A 22,795-nucleotide genomic window follows, 5' to 3' on the forward strand; every position below is an offset into this window, starting at 1 on the left:
TCTCAACTTTTCTTCTGGGAACTAATGGTATATAACAAATTGCTGGGAGCTGACTCTCCACATAATTCATAATCTGTTTGCATGTGGAATACACACCTCCTGAGGTCAGTAAAATTTTGTATAATTAGTTTCTATTCAGACCCCTAAAGTATACTACAAAACAACCCAGATCCTTTCTTTAGCACTTGACAAATGATCAGGCACTCAAATTACTTGTGCAATGAAAAAGTAGAAGCATTTCAAAAAGAGAGTTTTGCCTGCATCTGCCTCCCCAGTGCTGCGAATGAAAGCATTCACCACCTCACTGGCTAACTACCTGTGTTCTTAATACAAAACAAAATTCGATTTAAAGAAGCAAAGGAAAGTGACGTCAAATAGCCCACAGACACAATAGTTTGAAAAGACCTATAAAATGTATATAATAACTGACTACAAGAATATTATATTTTTATTAAGAAGGTTTCTTAACATTCATTAATAACTCAGTAATCAAAACAAAACTCTTTAGAGTGGAAAATGGTTTACCAAGTCAATAACAAAGTCAAGTGTATTGTAATACTTCATTTATCCTAGTATCAAGATTTAGAGGTCTTAAGCTTAAGTGTGTATTATAATCACCTTACACTCTTTTAAAGTATAGATACAACCCCTGTGGTAATAGTCTCCAGAGATGGAGCCTAGGATCTGTAGCTGGAAAATGTCCTACAGGTGATTAACAAAGAGTCAGGGGAAAGAACACAGACACAAATACACTGAGGTGAGATTAGGGTGACAGAGACTTTACACATGGCTTATAACTTTAGTTATCTGTGTCTGAAAAAAGAAGAGATTTACCTTTATTAACTACCTGTGTTCTTTTGTTTTGTCTTGTTTTTTTGAGAAAGTATCTCCCTGTAGCCCCAGCTAGCTTAGAACTCACTATGTAAAGAAGGCTGGCCTCAATCTCACAGAGATTTGCCTGAATCTGCCTCCCCAGTGCTGTGAATAAAAGCATTCACCACCTCACTGGCTAACTACCTGTGTTCTTAATACAAAACAAAATTCGATTTAAAGAGGTAAAGGAAAGTGACGTCAAACAGCCCACAGACACAACAATAGAAAAATGTTCAGCCTGAAATGATCTTAAGGAATGAGACAGCAAAGCAATTACAACCAGCCAAAGAAAATACTTCAAAGTCTAATGCTCAGATTTTTTATGGTGAGGGAAAAAGGATCTTAAAACTTAAGTGCTCATAGTCCTCCTTTACTTTTTACTTATTTATTTAAATTTTATTTTATGTGTATGAGTGTTATGCCTGCATGTGTGTAAATACACCCATCTCATGAAATGCCCATGGAGGACAGAAGAAGGTGTGGGATATCCTGGAACTGAAGTTACAGATGGTTGTTAGCTACCATGTGGGTGCTGGGATTTGAACCCGGGTCTTCTGCAAGAACAGTTAGTGCTCTTAACCACTGAACCATCTCTCCAGCCCCACAGTGCTCCTTTATAACACACACAAATTTAAGAACATTTATAGCATCAGCACCAAGACATTAAAAGGTGACATGATTAAATGTACTACATTTTAAAAGGAAACACAATATACTTTTACAAAGTAGCTAAAATAAGAACAGTATTTGAACTGAGAGAACAGTTCAGCAGTAGAGTGCTTATTCTAGCATGCATGAGCCTCTGAGGTTCACTCAAATCTACTTCAATCAAAGCTGCTCTTTACACCCTTTACCCAAAGATGAAAACTGGTATTTAAAAGGGTCAGGTGTTAGGGCTGGAGAGATGGCTCAGCTTAGGTTAAGAACACTGGTTGTTCTTGCAGGAGACCTGGGTTCTAATCCCAGCACCCACACGGCAGCTAATAACTGTCTACGACTTTAGTCCCAGGGGATCTGACAGCCTCTTCTGACCTCTGCAGGTATTGCATTGCACGGGTGCACTTACCTACATGCAGGCAATACACACATACACATAAAATAAAAAAAAATAATAAATAAAAAGGGTCAGGTGTTCACTACACAACTTCCTTTCTACCTTTATAAAAAAGCTTTTTTCTCAATACAGCAAACATCTTAGCCTGGGTAAAATTCCTTAATTCAATTACAAAGTGTTAAATCTACTTTAAGATGACTAGGCTTCACTACAGGACAGAGGTTTAGGACATAGCTACTGTTTAATGTCCATGGCAACTAATGATGGCAAAGTCCTGAAGAGCTTCTCATTACAATGGCTATCTGAAGGATCTGAGTTTATCTAGAGATACACAAACTCTGATATTCTAGCCAAAATCCAATCACATTACCCTAGTTGTATTTCCTGTGCAGGTTCCCATCTGACACAACGGTAACACACACTACAGATATTGACAGTGGTAAAAGCCAAGATTTGGAAAAGGTGTTTGTTGGCAGAGAGAACCTTCCAAGGATAATAAACTCTGCTCTTCACACCTCTGCCTGCTATGTATTATTTCTAGTCACTTCACCCTCCGAAGAATTCCTCTAAAAGACTATCTTCTTAAACATTTTCTTAACACACATTATACTTATTAGATCAAATTTTTGAGAAACTTAAAAATTATTTCAGCCAGGCATGTGGTGCATGCCTTTAATCCCAGCAGTGGGGAAGCATAGGCAGGTGAATTTCTGTGAAATCAATACCAGTCTGGTCTACACGGTGAGTTCCAGGCCAGCTGGGGCTACATAAAGACCCTGTCTCAAATAAAACAAAACACAAAACAAAACCTAATTAAAATTTAAAAATATATAGGGAATTTCAAAATAAGCAACACATTGATTTATAAACCCAAGATAAACTTGTCTGTCTTCACAGAAACAGGCAAAATCAATTACTTTAATCTCGGATTTAGTCAGAATTTCAGAAAGACATTAAACTGGCTGTAGAGATGGCTCGGCAGTTAAGAGCACATACTGCTCTAGCAGAGAACCAGGGTTCAATCCCAGAATCCATGTTAGGTAGTTCACAACTGCCTGTATTCCCAGCTCCAGGGGATCCTTTAAAGCCTCTGAGAGCACCTGTACTCATGTACACATACACACATGCATGCATACACGCACATACACATAATTAAAACATAATAAAAATCATTTTATTTTTTAAAAAAGATATTACAGAGGGGCTGGAGAGATGGCTCAGTGGTTAAGAACACTGGTTGATCTTGAAAAAGACCTGGGTTCGAATCCCAGCACCCATATGGCAGCTAACAACTGTCCGTAACTCCAGGGGTCCGATGGCCTCTTCTATCCTCACGGGCATTTCACGACACGGGTGTACTTACATACATGCAGGCAATACACTCATACACGTAAAAGTAATAAAATATTTTTAAAAAAGACATTACAGAATAGCACTAGAAAAACACGGCAATAAAATATCCACAAAAACATAGCACATATTGTGTTGATTTAAAATCTTGAAATGGGGGCGGAAGCAATGACAAGAGTGTGTACTGCTCTTCCAGGGGCCTGAGTTCAGCTCCCAGAAACTTCATGGTGGTTCACAACTGCCTGTAACTACAGCTCCAGGGGATCCAACACACTCTTTTGGTCTTCACAGGCACAACACATAGACATGTGCACATAAATGCATGCAGGCAAAACTCTCATACACATACAATAAAATAAATCTTACAACAGATTTCCCAAAGGTAAACACTAAATGCAAAGTAACACAGTCAATTACAATTTTAGAAATTAATTTTTCCACAAAACCTGAAATTATGAGAAATTTATTTATTAATATAAAAGAAAACAAATAAAAAAATTATCACTGAAAAAAAAATATTAAGGCTCCAAAAAAAAAAGACGGGAGCAAGACTGGAGAGAGGATTTCATAAAATGTGAAATATAAAATGGTAAGGCAAATGAGAAAAACAAATTTAGTATGAACCAAAACTAAAATAAAAATTTCAGCTATAGTGAGACTCTCATTGCAAGCTATAAAAAAGCAGTCTGAGCCTCAATACAGGCAGACAAGTCACATTCACGCAGGTAGGAATATAACTTGCACAGCACTTCTGGAAGGAATAACATCAAGAAATCTTAAGGTATATTCATACCCTTTCATTCAGTAACACAGTGAGAAGCATACAACATGCTTTAAAATAGACACAAAAAGAATACAACTTTTCAAAAACACAGCAATGCTCATGTAACAATCATTAGATATACCATGATCTTCTCAAAATATATTATGCAGCCAACAATGTTTACAAAAACTTTACAGAGCTGTGGATGTGGTTGAGTGGTGGAGTGTTTGTTTAGCATAAGCAAAGACCTGTGTGTGCTTGATCCCCAGTACTGTAAAAACAAACAAATAACTATTATTAACTCTAAGTATAAAAATAGTTTAAGCACATTAAAAATTGAAGGAAGTTGTATTTACACATATCGACCAAATTTTGAAGGAAGGAATATGGCAAAAACATCAAAGTAGGTAACAGAAATATAACTGTAGTTTTCAAACAGTGGTAAGGTGGTAAAGGTTTAAAGAGTTAGGGAATGCAAGGACTGGGATAGTAACTAGCTACCAATGCTTTTAGCAACTGGCTCAAAAGGGCTGCAATTTCAGTTCTTGCAAAGCCATACTGGCTTATATTAAGCTGCTAGTATACCACAGCATACAAATAGACAAGATAAAGAAACACTGATGATGATTTCAAATAAATATAAAAAAAGAAGCATTCAAAACGCCCCTGCTATTGACTGGCATGGTGGTTCACACTGTGATTCCAGTAACTCAGGAGGTGGAGGCAGCAAGACTGCAGGTTTGAGGCCAGCCTAGGCTAGATCATATCAAGACCCTGTCTTCAAAAACCAACCTCAAGCCAGACAAAATCCCAGTCTGGAGGTAGGTGTGGGGGAGATGTGAATCTATTAGCAACTGATAGCTGCTGGGAGAGGAAGAATCTGTTTTAAGTGTAGGGAGACCATGCTTCAGGGGATGGACCCAAAGTGAAGAACATTTGGGGACACAAATTAGACTCAACAGGCCTTAAGGCTACATTAAAAAAAAAAAAAATTCAAAAAACAGGACATGAAATCAGGCAAGGAGTAGTAAGGTGTGTGTGTGGGGGGAGGGTTTGATATGATCAAAATACACTGTATGAAATTCTCAAAAAATTAATTAAGAATACTAAAACAACAATAATAACAAGGATCATAGATAATATGATTTTTAAACAAGGGAAACTGAGGATGTAATTCAATTGGTAGAGTGCTTGCCTAACATGCATGAAGCCCTGAGGTTGATATTCAGCACTACATAAAACTACATATAGTGGCACATGCCTGTGATCCCAGCACTTAGGAGGCAGGAGGATCAAAAGCACTAAGTAGCTACATATCCAGTTCAAGGCCAGCCTCAATTATATGAGATCCTGCCGCAAAAAATGGGAAGGGGAAGGTGGCTTCTTTACTACATAAGGTAAGAAAAAAGCTTATTTAAAACTATAATGATACAAACACACTGCACTGAGTTTACAGAATTACTAATGCCAAATGCTACAAAATACCAAAACACTATATATGGCCTGCTACTCCTGAAAGAGAAAAATAAAAAAACAGGCAACACCTAATGCATTTGTTTATTTACAAATCCATTCCTTCAGCTAAAAATTATCAAGAGTTCACTATGCCTCCTTCTGCAGGCTCTTGGGATACAGCTGTGATAAAATGAAGTCTCTGCCCTCGTGGAGCTTACAGTCTATTAAAATATCCCTGATGAATATATAACAGGTTTAAACTTTCAGGAAACCTTAACATTCATATTTCAAAAGCATGACCCACCACCTCCCTGCAGGTACACATCTCTCCTTGCCGTTCCCTCCTAGCAGAAGCTGGTGTAACACACCAACTGAACTAAACCACATAAGACTTTTACATCTATCTTAGGGTCCAAACAGGTTCTTGTCCATAAGAAACCAATAGTTTGAGAATAAAAGGTTATTGACCACCACCTTAATATATTCTCTTACTTTTGCAGGAGAACGTTGTTTCCGCTTCTTCTTTTTCTGTAAGTCTACTGGCTCTCTGATTTGTTTTTTGTCTCTCATCAGTTGCTCAGATACATCAGTAAAAGTAATTTCCTGCTTTACACTTATCTGTTTAAAAAAAACAAAGCTGATTTTAGAAATGCATAAAAGTCCAATGTGCATTCTGCAGAAGTACAACTGCTATCAAAATAACCTGAGGGGTATTTTCCAGATGCTACATCACTCACAGGGCAAACAGTATGGACTCCAGGGAGGCCCAGGCTAAGAGCCATGCCTCTACTTCTTAGTTCCTTGAATTTGGCTAAAACCAGTTTATTGGTATAACTTCTTGTCATCTGTCAGGTGGGATCAGATCAAACTAACCAGGACAAATTTCTTTCCCGTGACAAGGGGTGAGGAAGACCAAACCACAAGACATTTAACTACCAATGTCAGAGAAAACGATTGAGACAAGAGCAGAAGCTATCAAGAATTGAAATGGCATGGGGTGCATGTTTATAGATCCTACACTTGGGAGGCTGAAGCAGGAGAAATATGAGTTTGAGGGCAGCCTGGGCTACATAGCAGGCCCTATTATAAAGCCAGTAACGAAAGAGAAGTTGCTTGTGTCAAGAATAAGTAAAGACAAGAATTATGGAGATCATATGCATGGTTACCTGACATGAAATTCCTTCCACTAGAATTCAGTCTTAGGAGTTCCCACTCTTGGAGCTATTAACAAGAAGGATGATTACCAGTAGAACTCATTTACTTGCATGTCTTCTGACTTTGGATTCTTCTTTTATTCTGCTTGATAGTGGTACCTGTACTTTCAGGCTTAAGTATCTGGCTCCTTTCACCTATGTGCTTCTGTCATTAGCACCTGTACCCTTCTCATGCACCAGTTTGTCACTGGGCTAGAAAACCTATTAAGGCCATATTGGCTGATACCAAGACTGACAAATATTCATACATACAATGAGAGAGTTATAATAGGCATTAGAAATTACTTTTGCTAAAAAGCACTGACTCCACACTTGGGCCTACAAAGTAACTAAATTCATGATGAAAGCTGGGCGCTTCTACTTTCATAGAGTCTGTCTCTTTTACTTTGTGGGTCTAATCTATCTCATCCCTTTCCACTGCTGAAGGCACAGAGATAAATCACTGTCCTTAACCCTTCCTGTTGAGTCACTGTGGATCTTCAGAATAGCAGATACATGGAGGACTGAGTATACTGGAGTAATTCTAACCTGATACCACTTTGTCCCCTCAGGCAGTAAAGACTCAGCTGGAGCTGAGACAGGGATGGGAGGTCCACACCTCAACTAGGATTCCTTACCTATAAATACCTCTTGCCCCTACCCCAGTTCTTTACTTAAACATAAACTTCATGTCAGTACTCTTCAGAAGACTTTGCTCACTAGACCCTTCATGTGCTAATCTTCTACTGTGTTCACTGTAAATAAATCTGTTTTCTGATTTTTACACACAGAAAGGTTCTTTGTGACAAAAGAAAAATAAGTACTTTTCATCTTTCGTTGAACCTAACATAAATCTTCTTACAGTGACCTTATGTGTATGTGTAACAACTAGGATGCTAATGAATTCATTCATAGGCAGTAGAGAAATAAAAATCAAGAATACATAAACTAAGAAGAGAAACTGTTAAATCTAACTGGAAAAAAAGTCTATTAAGAGCTACCAGAACACAGTAGAAGTAATACCAATTTCAATGCTGCAATTAAGGAACTGGTGTGAAGTTACAAGCACACACACAAAAAAGGTTAGATTCCAAAAATTAGTAAAATATTGGGGACTAAAGGTATACTTGGACAGTTTGATGTGCTCTCTTTTAAATCAAGAAACCAGTTCAAAATTCTAAAAGATGATAACATCAAAACAAAATTAAGTAAAATGGTGAAAATTCGATATTTTTATGCTCAGCATTTTTTCTTTTTTGTGCTATTTTCAACAAAATAGCTCTTTTTTTCCCTTGGTGTTTTCAACAAACCATTACCAAGTATATGGTTATGAGATTGTGTGGTTTTAGGTCATTTTTTAATTCAAGACTTAATGCTTAATATAATACGGAAACTGTCCAAGAGACATAGATATCAACATTGTGGGGCTTGAGAGATGACACAGCAGTTAAGAGCACTGGCTACTTTTGCAGAGGACCCAGGTTATATTTCTAGCACTCACATAGTGGCTAACAACCGTTCTTAACTCTAGTTCCAGGGTATCTGAAACCCTCTTCTAACCTCTGCAAGCATTGCACTACAAGGGTGCACTTAGTACTTACAGACAATACACTCACATACATAAAAAAGAAAAAGATATCAACATTGTTATCCTGTCTTTAGATCTAGGCTCCAGAGCTGCTTGTCCTTAGCATATCAAGGTTCCAAGGTCCCTAATGACACACAGTCAGATTTGATAATGCTTGGTCAATACCCTTCCTCAGTGCAACCTTTTTGATTCTTCATCCCTGTAATGAAAACAAAAAAACCCCTGACACTTTGCTATGAAAATCATCTAAGTAAACACAATGTGCCAGTGGCTTTAAGAGTCCTGATGTGAATAAGGCACCCCTCACTTTGCCTATCAGACTACTCCAACAATGGGCCCTAAGGAATAGGAAAGTCCCCAGAAATCTCATGCTAAGGGGAGAGAAAGCTCAAAGTCCACTGCCAGTCAGGGGAGGAACTTGTCTCCCAGGAAGGGATTTCACACAATTAAAAAAAAAATTTACTTATTATTTTATGTGTATGGGTGTACTGCCTGCATGTATGTGACTGCACCCTGGTCGTGCAATGCTGTGGAGGTCAGAAGAGGGCTTTGGATTCCCCTGGAACTGGAGTTAAGGCTGCTCGTAGCCACCATGTGGGTGCTGGGAATCGAACCCAGGTCTTCTGCAAGAGTAGTCAGTGCTCTTAACTGCTGAGCCATCTCTCCAGCCCCGATTTCACACCATTTTGACAAATGATCAAGCTACCTTGCAGGGCAGACTGAAGCCCAGGCAATGATGGTTCAATGATAGGCAGGACTGCTTAGTTATGTATACTTCCTGTTCTCTATTTAAACTAAATCTCATGTTAGAATCCCAAAAACAGACCTGAGAGTCACTAGACTTCTATTAGTTCCTCTTCTCAAAGTGATGACATTGACTAAATCACCTTTCTCTACTTTTCATTATTACTCATTCTTTACTTGGTATATTGTAGACAGGTAGCCAAGCCTAGCTTGTTAGGGCTGCTAAGGCGCATGCTTGTACACTAAGAACCTCAGTTAATACGGCCACATTTTCAAAAAATACAAGAAATATGGTACAAAAAGACTACAAACATCTTACAGTCAGTGTAAGTAGGAAGACAGCTAAGTTAAAAGGAGTTCATAAGTAAAATGCTGAGCTATTGTAAGCCAGAGATTTCAGACTGACAAAATAAGGAAGGAGAAGCTTTCAAGAATTCCTGAATGGAGATCTGTGGGAATCACAGACCAAAAAGCAGATGATTATCTAGCCAATAATTCTATCAGGTTGCAGAACAGAACAGTGACCACTTGTGAATTATTTTAGAATCAGTTATTTACAACGTAACAGAATGGTAAAATCACCACCATCCAAACTTTGGAATAGACATCTTACAACCTAAGCTCCGATGTTTGCTAAAATACAACTACATATTCAGCTTGAGTATCAGACCAATAGAGATAAAGGACATAAACAGCTGTAGAACTGCTCTGCCCTATTTTGTAGGGACTCCAAAAAGTAATTCAAACATTTCTTTCAGTTTATAACTTAAAAAAGAAAAAAGAAAATGAGCTGGGTGTGGTAGCGCACGCCTTTAATCCCAGCACTCAGGAGGCAGAGGCAGGCAGATCTCTATGAGTTCAAGGCCAGCCTGGTCTATATAGTGAGTTCCAGGACAGCTGGGGCTACAGGGAGACCCTTTCTCAAAAAGACCAAAAGAAAAAAAAAAAAAAGGAAAATGTAACATGAAGCAGTAAGAATAGGAACTCTTGAAAATGGAGTGTTAAGACAGACTCATAAATAAGCTCTGCAATTAGCAGTTATTCACAAACTAAAAAGTCTTTATGTACAGTTTTTTTAAAAAAGCATTAATGCACACTTTCAGTTAGTTACACATACATGGAAACAGATCATATTTATATTATTTTCAAATGTAAGGCACACAAGCATTAACCTAGCATGCAGTAAATTACATCTTTAGAATGTTCCAATAAACTTGTCATTTATAAATGGAATAAAGTTATCTTTCTATATTAACTTCTAATTGCACTCTACTCTAAAGTGTGTATGGCCTAACTCTAAAATATCTATGTTTCATCAAACCCCTCCTTGCTGCAACCTTTTACAAAAAGATGCTGGTAGGAACTGGCGAGATGGCTCAGAGAGTAAGTAAAAGTTCTTGATGTGCAAATCTGGTAACCTGGGTGCAATCTCCAGAAGCCACGGAAAGGTGGAAAGAACAGAGTTATCCTCTGACCTCTACACACATGCTATTGCATGTGCACTCATACACATACAGCATGTGTATGTGTGCACACACATATAATCATTATCATCATCATAGTAGTGATAATAATAAATTTTTAAAGATGCAAGCCATATACATAGAAAATATGGTAACGGTAAGACAGTTACAAAGAAGGAGCTGCAAAAAGTCTGCAATGATTTTGGACTTCCTTGATCCAAGCGAGAACACAACAGTTATAAAAAACAAGAAAGTTTTGGGGCTGGTGAGCTGGCTCAGTGATTAAGAGCATTGGCTGCTCCTGCAGAGGGCCTGGGTTTGGTTCCCAGCACCCACATGGCAGCTAGTAACTATAACTCCAGTTGCAGGGGATCTGAAGCCCTCTTTGGGTTCCCACCAGCATTGTGTAACACTGGAGCACTTACATACATGTAGGCAAAACAATAATACACCAAAATAAAAACAAATACATTTAAAAAAAAAAGCTTTGTAAATGTGAAAAAGGGATATTAAATCACCTGTCCCTTCCTTGAGAAGATTTGGGGGGAGGTGAGACAGGGTCTCCTTGTAACCCCAGCTGGCCTGGAACTCGATATGGAGACCAGGCTGGGCCCCAGCTCACAGAGATCCACCTGCCTCTGCCTCCCAAGCACTAGGACTAAAGGCAAGGGCCACCATGTCCAGCAAAGATTAATTTTTTAAAAAACAGGGTCTCATCTACTCCAGGCTGGTCTCAAACTATGGCTCTGAGGATGACTTTGAGCATTTGATCCTCCTACCTCTACCTCCTGAGTGCTAGGATTACAGGCTTGCGTTACCTTGTCCGGTTTATGTGGCCCTCAAGATCAAATGCAAGGCCTTGTGTATGCTAGGAAGCATTCCACCAACTCAGTTAAATCCTTAGCCTGAGAACTCAGGAAAATTGAGCCTGCTGAGGTGGTGCACACCTTTAATCCTAGACAGAGGTGGGTGGATCTGGGGGATCTCTGTGAGACTGAAGGGATCTCTGTGAGACGGAGAAAGAAAAGAAAGGGAGGGGAAGGGAGGGAAGAAAGTGACTTATATTTTTATTTTCACAAAAAGGTAAACTACAGGGGCTAGAGAGATGGCTTAGTGGTTAAGAGCACTGTCTGTTCTTACAGAGGCCTCAGGTTTGGTTCCCAGTACCCATATTGCAACAAACAACGGTCAATAACTCCAGTTCCAGGGGATTAGATGCCCTCTTCTGGTCTCCACAGGCATTGCATGCAGGTACACTTATTAAAAAAAAAATTTTAAATGACACATCATTACCTATAAACCCATCCTTTTTGCAACAGATTTAGCTAAAGCAAGCATTTCACCACCTAAAACTCTACGATCTCTGCTCGTCCCAGATCCAAGTTCCCTCCATCCCAAAAGCAGGCCCTACAGAGAACTGGGTAGCCTCACCCCCTGTTCCTCCCCATCTGACTCTTTTTTCTTGAAAGCTCTAATACATCTCTTTATTCTTGCAAGCTTGAACATAAAGAATCTCAAACTCAAAATCTAGCTCAGGCTTAAAATCCAGAATGACTTTCTTTTCCAAGACTTTTTTGTCTCCATTAAAAAAAAAAAAGGCCTTACTTTTATACTTAACTATTTCATGTATATATACAATATTCTTTATTGTAATTTCCTATGGTATCTTGTATTTATTCACCTGGTAGCTAGCAAGTGCCTGTTCTGTACTAAATTCAGTAAAGCTAAAACAAAACAAAAGTACTACAACCTTAATACATGCAAACATCATCGCAAATGTGAAGAACACATGTAAGGTCTGCCTTCCCAAGCTCTTAAAATGTGCAAGTGCCACAGTTCTAATGGATTACAGAAACTGACATTTCAAGACAGCATTCTCTAATTAAACGAATGAATGAGTGATACAGAGAAAAAGGGCAAAAACTCAAAAGGAAGAATCAGAAAGCAAAGGCTACTTGAAGTAACTGCCACAGGTATTATGAGACAAGAGACTTTAATTAGATCTGCAGGTTTATCATTATTTATTCCCTTTCAATTTTACTTCCAAACTTGCTTCTCTCCCAACTTCCTTTCCACACTCAATGATGTCAAAAATGTAAGACATATAAATATTAGCTGACATAGTAATGAGGAATAAGCATGTCATTTGGTTTATAAATTTTCATCTGTTCCCCTCTCCCCATCTCCTAGCAGCAGGTTACTGACTCCTTGAGATCACTTTAGTCTTCCTTCCTCTCACTTGGGACATCCTGCATGCAAATTCACTGAACATCGCAAACACTGTTGACTCGGGGCCTTATCATCTCATCATGTAGTCTTCTACAAATAAATTAATATAAACTGCTGCTTTATCATTTCTCTAATGAGAAACGAAAACACTGTCAAAGTATCAAAATTATAAGTGCCTGATTTCAGCTTTCATGATTTTTCATGATATGCTTTGCAGAAAAAAACCTATGTCACCTGGTAAAAGTATCTGTCCTTACCAACTTTCCTCTCCATTTCTCAAGCCATATATTCTTGTCAATTTTCAATTTCAACTTTGAATAGAGATTTATGGTCTCACCCAGTAAAAAAAGGTATCTTTTAGTTTTCCTCCAAGTCATCTAATGTTTCTATCCCACGTCCATTACTGAGGTTCTCCTGCTTCACTACCTCTCTACAATACTATCCCTGGCTCCATCAGCACCTTCTCCTCTTAAAAACACAATGAAATTTTTGCTATAAATTCTTGTGGACCCACATTTTTCTAATTACTATACTTCTTATGGCTAAAGATTTAAAAAAGTAGTCTGTATAGTCTGTACTTGGCATAAAGCAATAAAAGAATTGTCTTCAGATTTAGAAACATGGTTACAATGAGAATAATAGTATTGCAACGCCAGCACTGTGAGGGGTGAAGACATTCACTCTAACTGCAGTAAATGTTAACAGAAACTCAAATTGAGAGGTCTTCTCCTAAACTATTGACCATAGCAAATCAACAAAAGTATCAAGGTCAAAAAAGATAAATGACTAAGCAAGTGCCAAAGACTGGAGGAAACGGAGGCGTAAGTAAATGAAGTGTGAGACTGAAGTGAATCCTGAAGAGGAGGAGGCAGTGAAAGGGAAAGCGGACGAAATTCAAATGTAGTCTATACATTAATGGCATTTTTTAGTAATAATTTTAGATTTTATACAACTATGGTTAAATTAGAAGTTAATAGATTCTGGTCTAACTACAAAATATTTCATATTTATATGCTGTTCTGCAGGTTTAGGATTCTGCCTCCTCAACAGAACAAACTACAATTTATCCAACATTTACTGTGTATTAGGTACTATCATGGGCATTAAGAATACCATGACTTGGAGTGGTGGGCAGGGGGTTACATGGACTCTAAACTATTATAGTATTGCATTTACACAGTAACTCTAAGGGGAAGAATTTTAATCCCATTTAAAAACAAAACCAAGGCCCTTGAAAAGGTTGTCTTGCTTAAAACTTGCATTAATAAAGAGGAAATATTAAAATTTAAACCCCAGACTTCAATATCCAGGGACTTTTAAGATCCTAACTATTATGATCTCTGAATTATTTCTTATATTCATGTTGCCAATAAGGAAAACTAAAACTTCAGTGGTGTTTTACCTAAGCTATCAAGTTTCAAAACCAAGACTTAAACCAAGATCTCCACTGCACTTATGAACATTCATACAGGCAGTGATTACCTGCTGCACAAGAGTGGGCCTATCATCACTCCCTCAAAGAAGAGGAGGACTCACAAGGCCCCACTCCTTCCTGGGGAGCTGCAGGCAGTCAATGGTTGCTGGGGAGACATGTTCTTCAGTGGTAGTCACAGGTAAGTTGTCCATGCTCCTATAAGTAACTCTACTCAAGCTCTGCCAACTAACTCTAACTCAACTTATGATCACCAAATGAGAGGGGGTGGGGGAATGAAAGTAGAAGGGAATGAAAGTAGAAGAGGGGCTTGTTGGAAAGAGAGGGGGAAGGCAAAATCTGATACCTTACAGTCCAGTGCTACTTCCTCTACACTACTGTAAACACTTTCTTTTTTTAAAAAAATATTTATTATTTTTATTTTATGTGTATGAGTGTGTTGCCTGTATGTATGTGAGTACACCTGTGTCATGCAATGCCGCGGAGGTCAGAAGAGGGCTTTGGATTCCCCTGGAACTGGAGTTAAGGACGGTTCATAGCCGCCATGTGGGTGCTGGGAATCTCTGGGTCCTCTACAAGAGCAGTCAGTGCTCTTAACCACTAAGCCATCTCTCCAGCCCCCACTTCTTAATGCTTTCTGCACAAACTTGCTCTTCCACATATACACTACAGTTAAGCTGGATACTTCCAGGATACAAAATTAATTTCTAATGGTTGTGGAATACCTAATAGACATGTTTAAAGGAAATAAAGTGGACAAATGACAACAATATTTAGGTAAAGCACTGGAGACTTCAGTTTCAATCCACCTTTCCAATTACTAGATGAGTAAGCTTGGCTTCCGCAGATAGGATGGTAAAAAAAGAATAGTACAGGCCAAATAGTAATAGTACTGTGAGACTGAACAACTAAAATAAATCACTTGGAATTCTATTCAGTTAAAAACTCAAAGGGAAGGGTCTGAAGAGATGGCTCAGTGGTTAAGAGCACTAACTGTTCTTGCAGAGGATCTGGGTTCAATTCCCAGCACCCACATTCTAACATTTGTGGGCATTGCATGACATGGGTGTACTTACACACATTCAGGCAATACATTCATACAAATAAAAATAATAAATATTTTTAAAAACTCAAAGAGAAAATCCTCATAGAATTTCTGTACTGTTAGCTGAAATTGCACACACACACACACACACACACAGAAAGAGAGAAAGAGCGAGTACCTAAACTATAGCACACAGCAGTATATAATAGAGTCCTGATGCCACTTATTACAATCATTTTTTCATCTGTTCATTCGTGGCAGTAAAAAGTAACCATGTTAAGGCCGGGTGTGGTGGTACACGCCTTTAATCCCACCACTTGGGAGGCAGAGGCAGGTGGATCTTTGTGAGTTTGAGTCTAGCCTGGTCTACAAAGAGAGTTCCAGGACAGCTTGGGGCTACAGGGAGACCCTATCTCAAAAAGACAAAAAAAAAAAAAAAAAAAAAAAAAAAAAAGTAACCATGTTATATTAGAAAATCAAGAAAGACTACATAAAGAATACTCGAAAACCTTAAAGTACCAGGGGCTGAAGCGATGGCTCAGTGGTTAAGAGCACTGGTAGCTCTTACAGAGGACCTGAGTTTGATTCCCAGCACCCATATAATAGCTAACAAACATCCGTAACTCCAGTTCCAGGAGATCTCACACCTTCTTCTGACCTCCGTGGGCCCTGCACGACATGGGTGCACTTACATACATACAGACATACAAACCACTAACATACACATAAAATAAAAATAACAAAACTAAAAAATTAAAAGCCTTATAGTATCAAATAAATATGTATAGTTATTCATCATTACCATACAACTGTAGATGTGCAGTTGCTTGAATACACAAAAGGTTACCAATAGCTACAAAACATCTTTTATACACCTTAGCATCTAAAATTGAATACAACTAAAAATTAAGTTATCTTTCCTTTCATATAACAGTCTTCCTCGAATTTCCCTGCCTTTCAACATATTATCCATTTCCAGGGCCAGTGGGCTTGGTGGGGTAAAACAGTTGCTGCTTAAGCTTGCCAACATGAGTTAGATCCCTATAATCCATATAAAAGTGGCAGTAGAGAACTGACTCCTCAAAGTTGTCCTCTGACCTCCATACGTGTGCTGTGGTATGCACGCCCCCCAATAATGTATTTATTATGTATATATTTCCCATCTACTGATTCTCTTTTCATTTTCTTCTTTACCCTCTAAAACCAAGTCCAATTATTTATCACCTTTCCAGGATCATATGTGAACACAGAAAGTGTATTTCAGAATTATTCTTGGAGATCATTCATCTGAGCCAGGTGTGGTGGTGCATGACTTTGATCCTAGCACTCAGGAGGCAGAGGGAAAGGCAGAGGCAGAAGGTAGATCTCTGCGAGTTTGAGGCCAGCCTGGCTTACATACCAAATTCTTGGCAAACCAGAGCTACTCAGTGAGACCCTGCCTCAAAAATAATCAATCAATACCAAAACAACCCCCTCAAGAAACTCATACTGAAAAAATAACTGTACAAAACATCACAGTATTATTTATGATATAAAAGTACAAAATTCAAATACTCAATAATAAACAATGAGGCAACAGACAATAGCTATAGATTACTGTACAGTTATTAGTAATGTATTTGATTAACATTAATGACAGAAATGTTCATGACTACAATTAAGTGATAAATGATAAATATAAATAAACATGCAAAGACTTTTTATATCTTTATACAAGCACACAAATATATATGGGTAAACTTTGCAGAAACACACAAATACCTACAGGAAAACAACAAAAAGAAACACTAAAATGCTTTCGAAGGAACAAATGGTATTTTTTCTACAGCAGTAAGATTGCAACAATTTTTATGATCTTTATGGCTTAAAAATTTTTATATTTTCACAAGTCCATATTACTTTATCATCTTAAAAGTCCAGTTTTAGTACAAGTTCTTACTATTAAAAGAAAAATCTTGCCAAGGGTGGTAGTACATAGCAGTAATCATAACACTTGGAAGGTAGAGACAAGTAAATCATAAATTCAATATTACCCTCAGCTCCGTAGTGAATTTGACGCCAACCTTGGCTACATGAGACCCTGTCAGAAGGAAGGAAAGAAGGAATGGAGGAAGGGAGAGAAGGAGGGAGGGAGCCACTGTAACCATTCCTTTCTCTTACTTTACCTTAATAGTTGTAAAATATAAATAATTATGCTATCAATGTGAAATTGAAAGAAAATCTCTATCAGTTTAGTTTTCAAAAAATAAACAGCCATCAACAAATTTCTGATTCTCATATCACTAGCAAAAAAAAAAAAAAAAAATTCTAAATAACTGTGAATCTAAATGGAAAAAGGCAACCATAAAACTCCTAGCAGTTAACAACAACAACAACAAAGCCTTCTTGATATTAAGTTAGCCCGAAAACCTTAAATAGTTCTGGGACACACAAAACACTATCAAAAGAAGAGAATTCAAACTGAGACTTATTAACTCCTGTTAATCAAAAGACTAGAAAGACAAGTCACAGTGGAACATGCTACAACACATATACTGAACAGATTTAAAAAATATTGAAGACATGTTGAGAAAAAGTAACCTAACAGACAAATGGGCAAAAGAAGAGCATGTGTATCACAGAAAACATATGAAATGTCACTAAACATGATAAAGTACCAACTTCATTAGCTGTCAATGAAATGAAAACTAAAATCACATTTCATTCTACTACATAACTATTCAAATGACTAAAATTAAAATCCAGTGTGTGCATACACATGTGGTATACTTACACACATTCGGGCAAAACAGTCATACACATAGAATTTAACAAAAAAATCTCATACGTGGCAATACCAGATAGTAAGGATATGGAGCAATTATTATAAATTGGCAAACCAATAAAAAACTTTGGGCACTTACCAACAGTAATGAGTAAAAACATTCATCAGAAGGCACATTCTAGAGTAGTCAAAGCAGTACTTTTCATAGTGACCACTATCTAAAAACAATTGCTATTTTTTGAGGGGGGTGGCAGTTGAAATCAGCACCTCAAGCAGGGTGAACATACAATCTACCCTGAAACTTGTCGGCAGAGCACTTAAAGTAATCCAATTGTCTTTTATACTAGAATGAATATATTCAGAAATGAGAACAATCTACTAAATGTATAAGGTATCTCATAAACAAAAGAAAGAAGCCAGGGTACACAGTATATATTATTCTATTTATATCAAATTCAAAGTCAAGCAAGCTAATAGACCATGATAAAAGGCACTAGTATCCTGGTAATTTCTAAGAATTAGATACTTGTGATGGGGGGCAAGGGGAATCCTCAGGGACACTAGTGATGTTCTATGCCTTGATTTTTGTACATGGGGTACTCATCACTTTTGACTAAATTTATGAAGATGTATGCTTAACAATTGGTCCAATTTTCTGTATGAATGGTCTATTCCAATATACATACATGTAGAGAAAGAAATTAAACATGCACATACACATATATAAGCATAATTTGTATTAATTCACTCAAACATAAATGTCAGTCAATAGGCACTAGTAATAACATAAATGTCAGTCAATAGGCACTTAGCAAATAAATGATAGCATACCATTTAATTGGCTATTAAACATATACGCATAAAAATAAATTTTAAAAACTTCAGTATGAGTGTTAATGCTACAAGTGGAAAGTTGCACAGTTGACTTCATCTTGCAGGCTGTACAGCAAAAATATTGTATAAAAGTATCTTTAGGCTTTCTATAATAAGGAACATATGAAACAAAAGTGAGTATTATGTCTAGACTTAGGTCCCATTCCTAAGATCTCTTACTATGCACAGGCAAATATTCCAAAATTTTTTAAAGTGAAATTCTGAAATATTTCTGGTCCCAAGCATTTCAGATAAGGGATACTCAAACTGCAGAAGTGGTACTCCGATTCATCTACTTATAAGCTGAGTTGAAATTAATAACAATAAGACAACTCTCACCAGCAAAGACTTAAGAAGGTACCGTTCAGTCCATGCTTTCTGCTCAGATACTGATTCTTATAAGGTAAGAGTTATCAAAAGCCTTGGAGCACAAGTAGTAAAAGAGTGAAAAAACTGGAGTTGATAAGCCATTACTGCCTATTCTACTCAAGATGAATGTAATTCATCTACAACTAAAAATTATATCCCAAGTGTGCTGAAGTAAAAGGGATTTCAATACATTAAAAATGTATACCCTTGTGAAGCATACAGCCCCAACAAAAGCCAAGACTCGACAAATATAAGAAAACTGAATCCCTTAAATGAATTTGAGAAAGATATCTAATAGTAATTAAGTACTGGCTACAACTTAGGAATGGCTTTGAAAAACTACACAATATAATTAATGACAAGTTGGAAGTTAGCCAAGGAGAAGAAACAAAGACAGAAGAAACATCACACCAATGGCTCTTTAAACAAATACAAAGGCAAACAATTTGTCACCTTCCAGGATGATTCTGAAAGATCTTTGTCATCAATAAATACAATCCAACCCTGCAATCAATCCACGGGGCAAAACAATACCTTAAAATTAGTTAAATGGGTAAAATGATTCCTCCTTTAATAGAGGAAGTCACCCACCACAAGATACAGACTTAAATCACTAGCACATGCATATTAAAATTTTTACTGCTTGAATCATGAGTTATTTAGGAGGATCCCATATGCCATCCTCCTAATAAGATTTAAGAAAATTTAAAAGCTGTAAAACAAAACAGTTGTCTTATTGTAATGGCCAAATGTATTTTGAGTGTCTCATTAGAAATTTATTCACACATACAAAAAGCATTTACATATACCTACAATTTCATGCTGCTTTATAGCACAGAAATTCATGACTTAAAACATAACACAGGGGCTGGATTGATGGCTCAGTGGTTAAGAACAATGATTGCTCTTGCAGAGGACCCAGGTTCAATTCCCAGCACCCACATGGCAGCTACGAACCGTCCTTAACTCCAGTTCCAGGGGAATCTGACGCCCTCTTCTGACCTCTGCGGCACTGCACAACACAGGTGCACTCACATACATGCATACATATAAAATAAAAATAATAAATATTTTTAAAAAACATGTAACACAAGGGTCAGTGAAATGGATTGGTGGGTAAAGGCACTTGCCAGCAAGCCTGGTAACCTGAGTGCAATCCCTGGTACTCAGACATAGTGGAAGGAGAGAACTGACTATTGCAAATTGTCCTCTGAGCTTCACGTGTAAGCACATGCACACATGAACATGTACACACATACACACACACACAAATAAATAAGAGCAATTTAAAAATTTAAGCAATGTCTCATAACTGTTGAAGCACATTTTTCAGGAGTTATACATACCTCATACCTGAAATATTTTATATATACTACTCTATGACAAGAACATGATTTTTTGGTAGCTCCTAATTTATAAAATGTTTTCGCTCAAGTGATACAATCCAAAAATTTATTAGAAGACAAATACAGCATATATTATTGTCAATTATAATTTGTTCCATTTTGTGAAGATACAGCATAAATTGTCCTCTTAACATGCTTGTTATCAAACTGGAAAAAACAAAAGACCATAGAAGTTTATGAGCATTCAAATTCTCTTCAATGAACCTGAAAGAATAAAAAGGATGGGTCAAATGTTTTTCTTAAATTTCTGAAATGAATTTAGTGTTTTGATTGCAAAGCTTTCTAACACAGTGTTGCCTAAGAAAACAAGCTTCAATGATGAAAATATTCCTTATGTACACTGTCCAATACAGAACCATGATTCACATGTAGCTGATAAACACCTGAAATGTGACTAGTAAGACTAAGGAACTAGGCTGGAAAGATGGCTCAACAACTGCTGAGCTGGCTGCTCTGGCAGGGAACAGGGGTTCAGTTCCCAACACCCATACAGTGGCTAACAACCATCTGTAACTCCAGTTCCAGGGGATTCAACGCCCTCTTCCAGCCCCTGTGGGCTGTGCACAACATGGGCTGCACTTACATACTTGCAAGCAAAACAGTCATACACATAAAATGGAAATAAACAATTTTTTAAAAGACTAAGAACAAATTTTAATTTAAAAATATGTAACATATTAGAGGACAAATATCCAATAAGTAAGCTATATACATTCAAAAGATGGAAGGTCAAAACAAATCCTGAAAACTAATAGTTACCATAAATTAAGAACTTTTAACTTCAATTATAACCAGACATTAGAGAGAGAATTTACTTAAGACTACAGAACTGAAGTTATTAACAATTTAAGGACACTCAACTTTTCATTCTAAATTAACAAAAAGATGGTAATGTGAAAAATGTTTTGTGACTTTCAAGTGAATAAGCAATGAAAAAATATTACCATGTTCAATATAATTTTTAAATTTAATTTCTTTTTACTTATGTGTATGTGTATATGCCTGTTTGCCCGTATGTGCACCAAGTGTGTGCAGTGCCCATGGAGGCCAGAAGAGGGTATCAAATTTGTTGGAAATAGAGTTACAGGTGAGTATGAGACACCTATGTGGGTGCTGGGAACTAAAATCAGGTCCTCTGTAAAGAGTACATGCTCTTAACTGATGAGCCATTGCCAGCAATCTTTTGAAACACCCAGTCTAGAAAAAAATGAATATAGCCTGTTAGCTTAAGTGTTTACATTTGGGGGGACCTGGATCATACTGTTCCTGGTGAATACTCTTTTGAATGAAAAAAAAAAAAAGTATATATTTGTAATTCCAAGATGTCCCCCTTGCCACCAACAGGAATATATGACTAAGAAAGGAAAATGTTTTGTCTTGTCTAGTTATGTTCTATTATAAAACAATTACATAAATCCTAAATTCTACCCATCTGCTATATAGCATGACCCAATTTCCCCCACAGATTCATTTATCATTATCTTTGAGAAGCAACACAATTCAAATTTGGGTAACCATACAAATGGAGTAGCAAGCAGATACTGAAGAAATTTGTTTTAAAATAAGGAGTTCAGAAAAGTTCAAAACATGTTGATGTGTTGATGTGCATGTGGGAAAAGCATCAATACAACAAAATATTAGAAGTCATTATATATGGGTAATAAGGCATGGATATGGTAGGGATTCACTTGAGATAGCAACATCTATGATTATATAAAACCCACATGCCAATGTCTACAGCAGCTTTATTTGTAACAATCAAAACCTGAAAGCTACAATGTTCCTTAATAAGAGAGTCGTTAAACTGTTACTTCACAAAAGAACAAATCATTCCCTATACACAACATAGATAGTTCTTAGTTCCTCATAGCATTAAATGTCAAGTGAAAACTGTCAATCTCAAAAGGTCACACACTGCTGATTGAATGAAACATTCTCAAAATGATGAAGTTACAGACATGGAAACCAGAACTAGGGTAGCCAAGGTAACCCCTAGGGAAGGGGTTAATTATACAGCTATAGCCCGTTTCCTCTCCTTCCTGCTTTTCCTTATCATCTACTCCTCAGCATCTCAGTCCTCAAGTCATAAACGAGAAGCACACTGTATCCACTCCCAGTCAGCATGAAGAGGGAATCTGTTTGGGAAGCATGTACAACACAAAATGCCAAAGGGTGTGTAGGTCAGTGGTCCCTT

The 22,795-nt window shown here is 37.3% G+C and overlaps 1 protein-coding gene across 2 annotated transcripts in view; it reads right to left on the minus strand.

Moving 5' to 3' along the window:
• Nucleotides 1-22,795, minus strand: part of Znf148 (zinc finger protein 148) — a 141,251-nt gene that overhangs the window by 39,187 nt on the left and 79,269 nt on the right. For both annotated transcript variants that reach the window (XM_008842978.2, XM_008842979.3), the window contains exon 5: nucleotides 5,988-6,113. In XM_008842978.2, coding sequence (XP_008841200.1) covers nucleotides 5,988-6,113 — 126 coding nt within the window. The remainder of the gene's footprint in view (nucleotides 1-5,987; nucleotides 6,114-22,795) is intronic.

Source organism: Nannospalax galili, unplaced genomic scaffold, assembly GCF_000622305.1.
Source record: "Nannospalax galili isolate Female #2095 unplaced genomic scaffold, S.galili_v1.0 scaffold18, whole genome shotgun sequence".
Lineage (NCBI taxonomy): Eukaryota > Metazoa > Chordata > Mammalia > Rodentia > Spalacidae > Nannospalax > Nannospalax galili.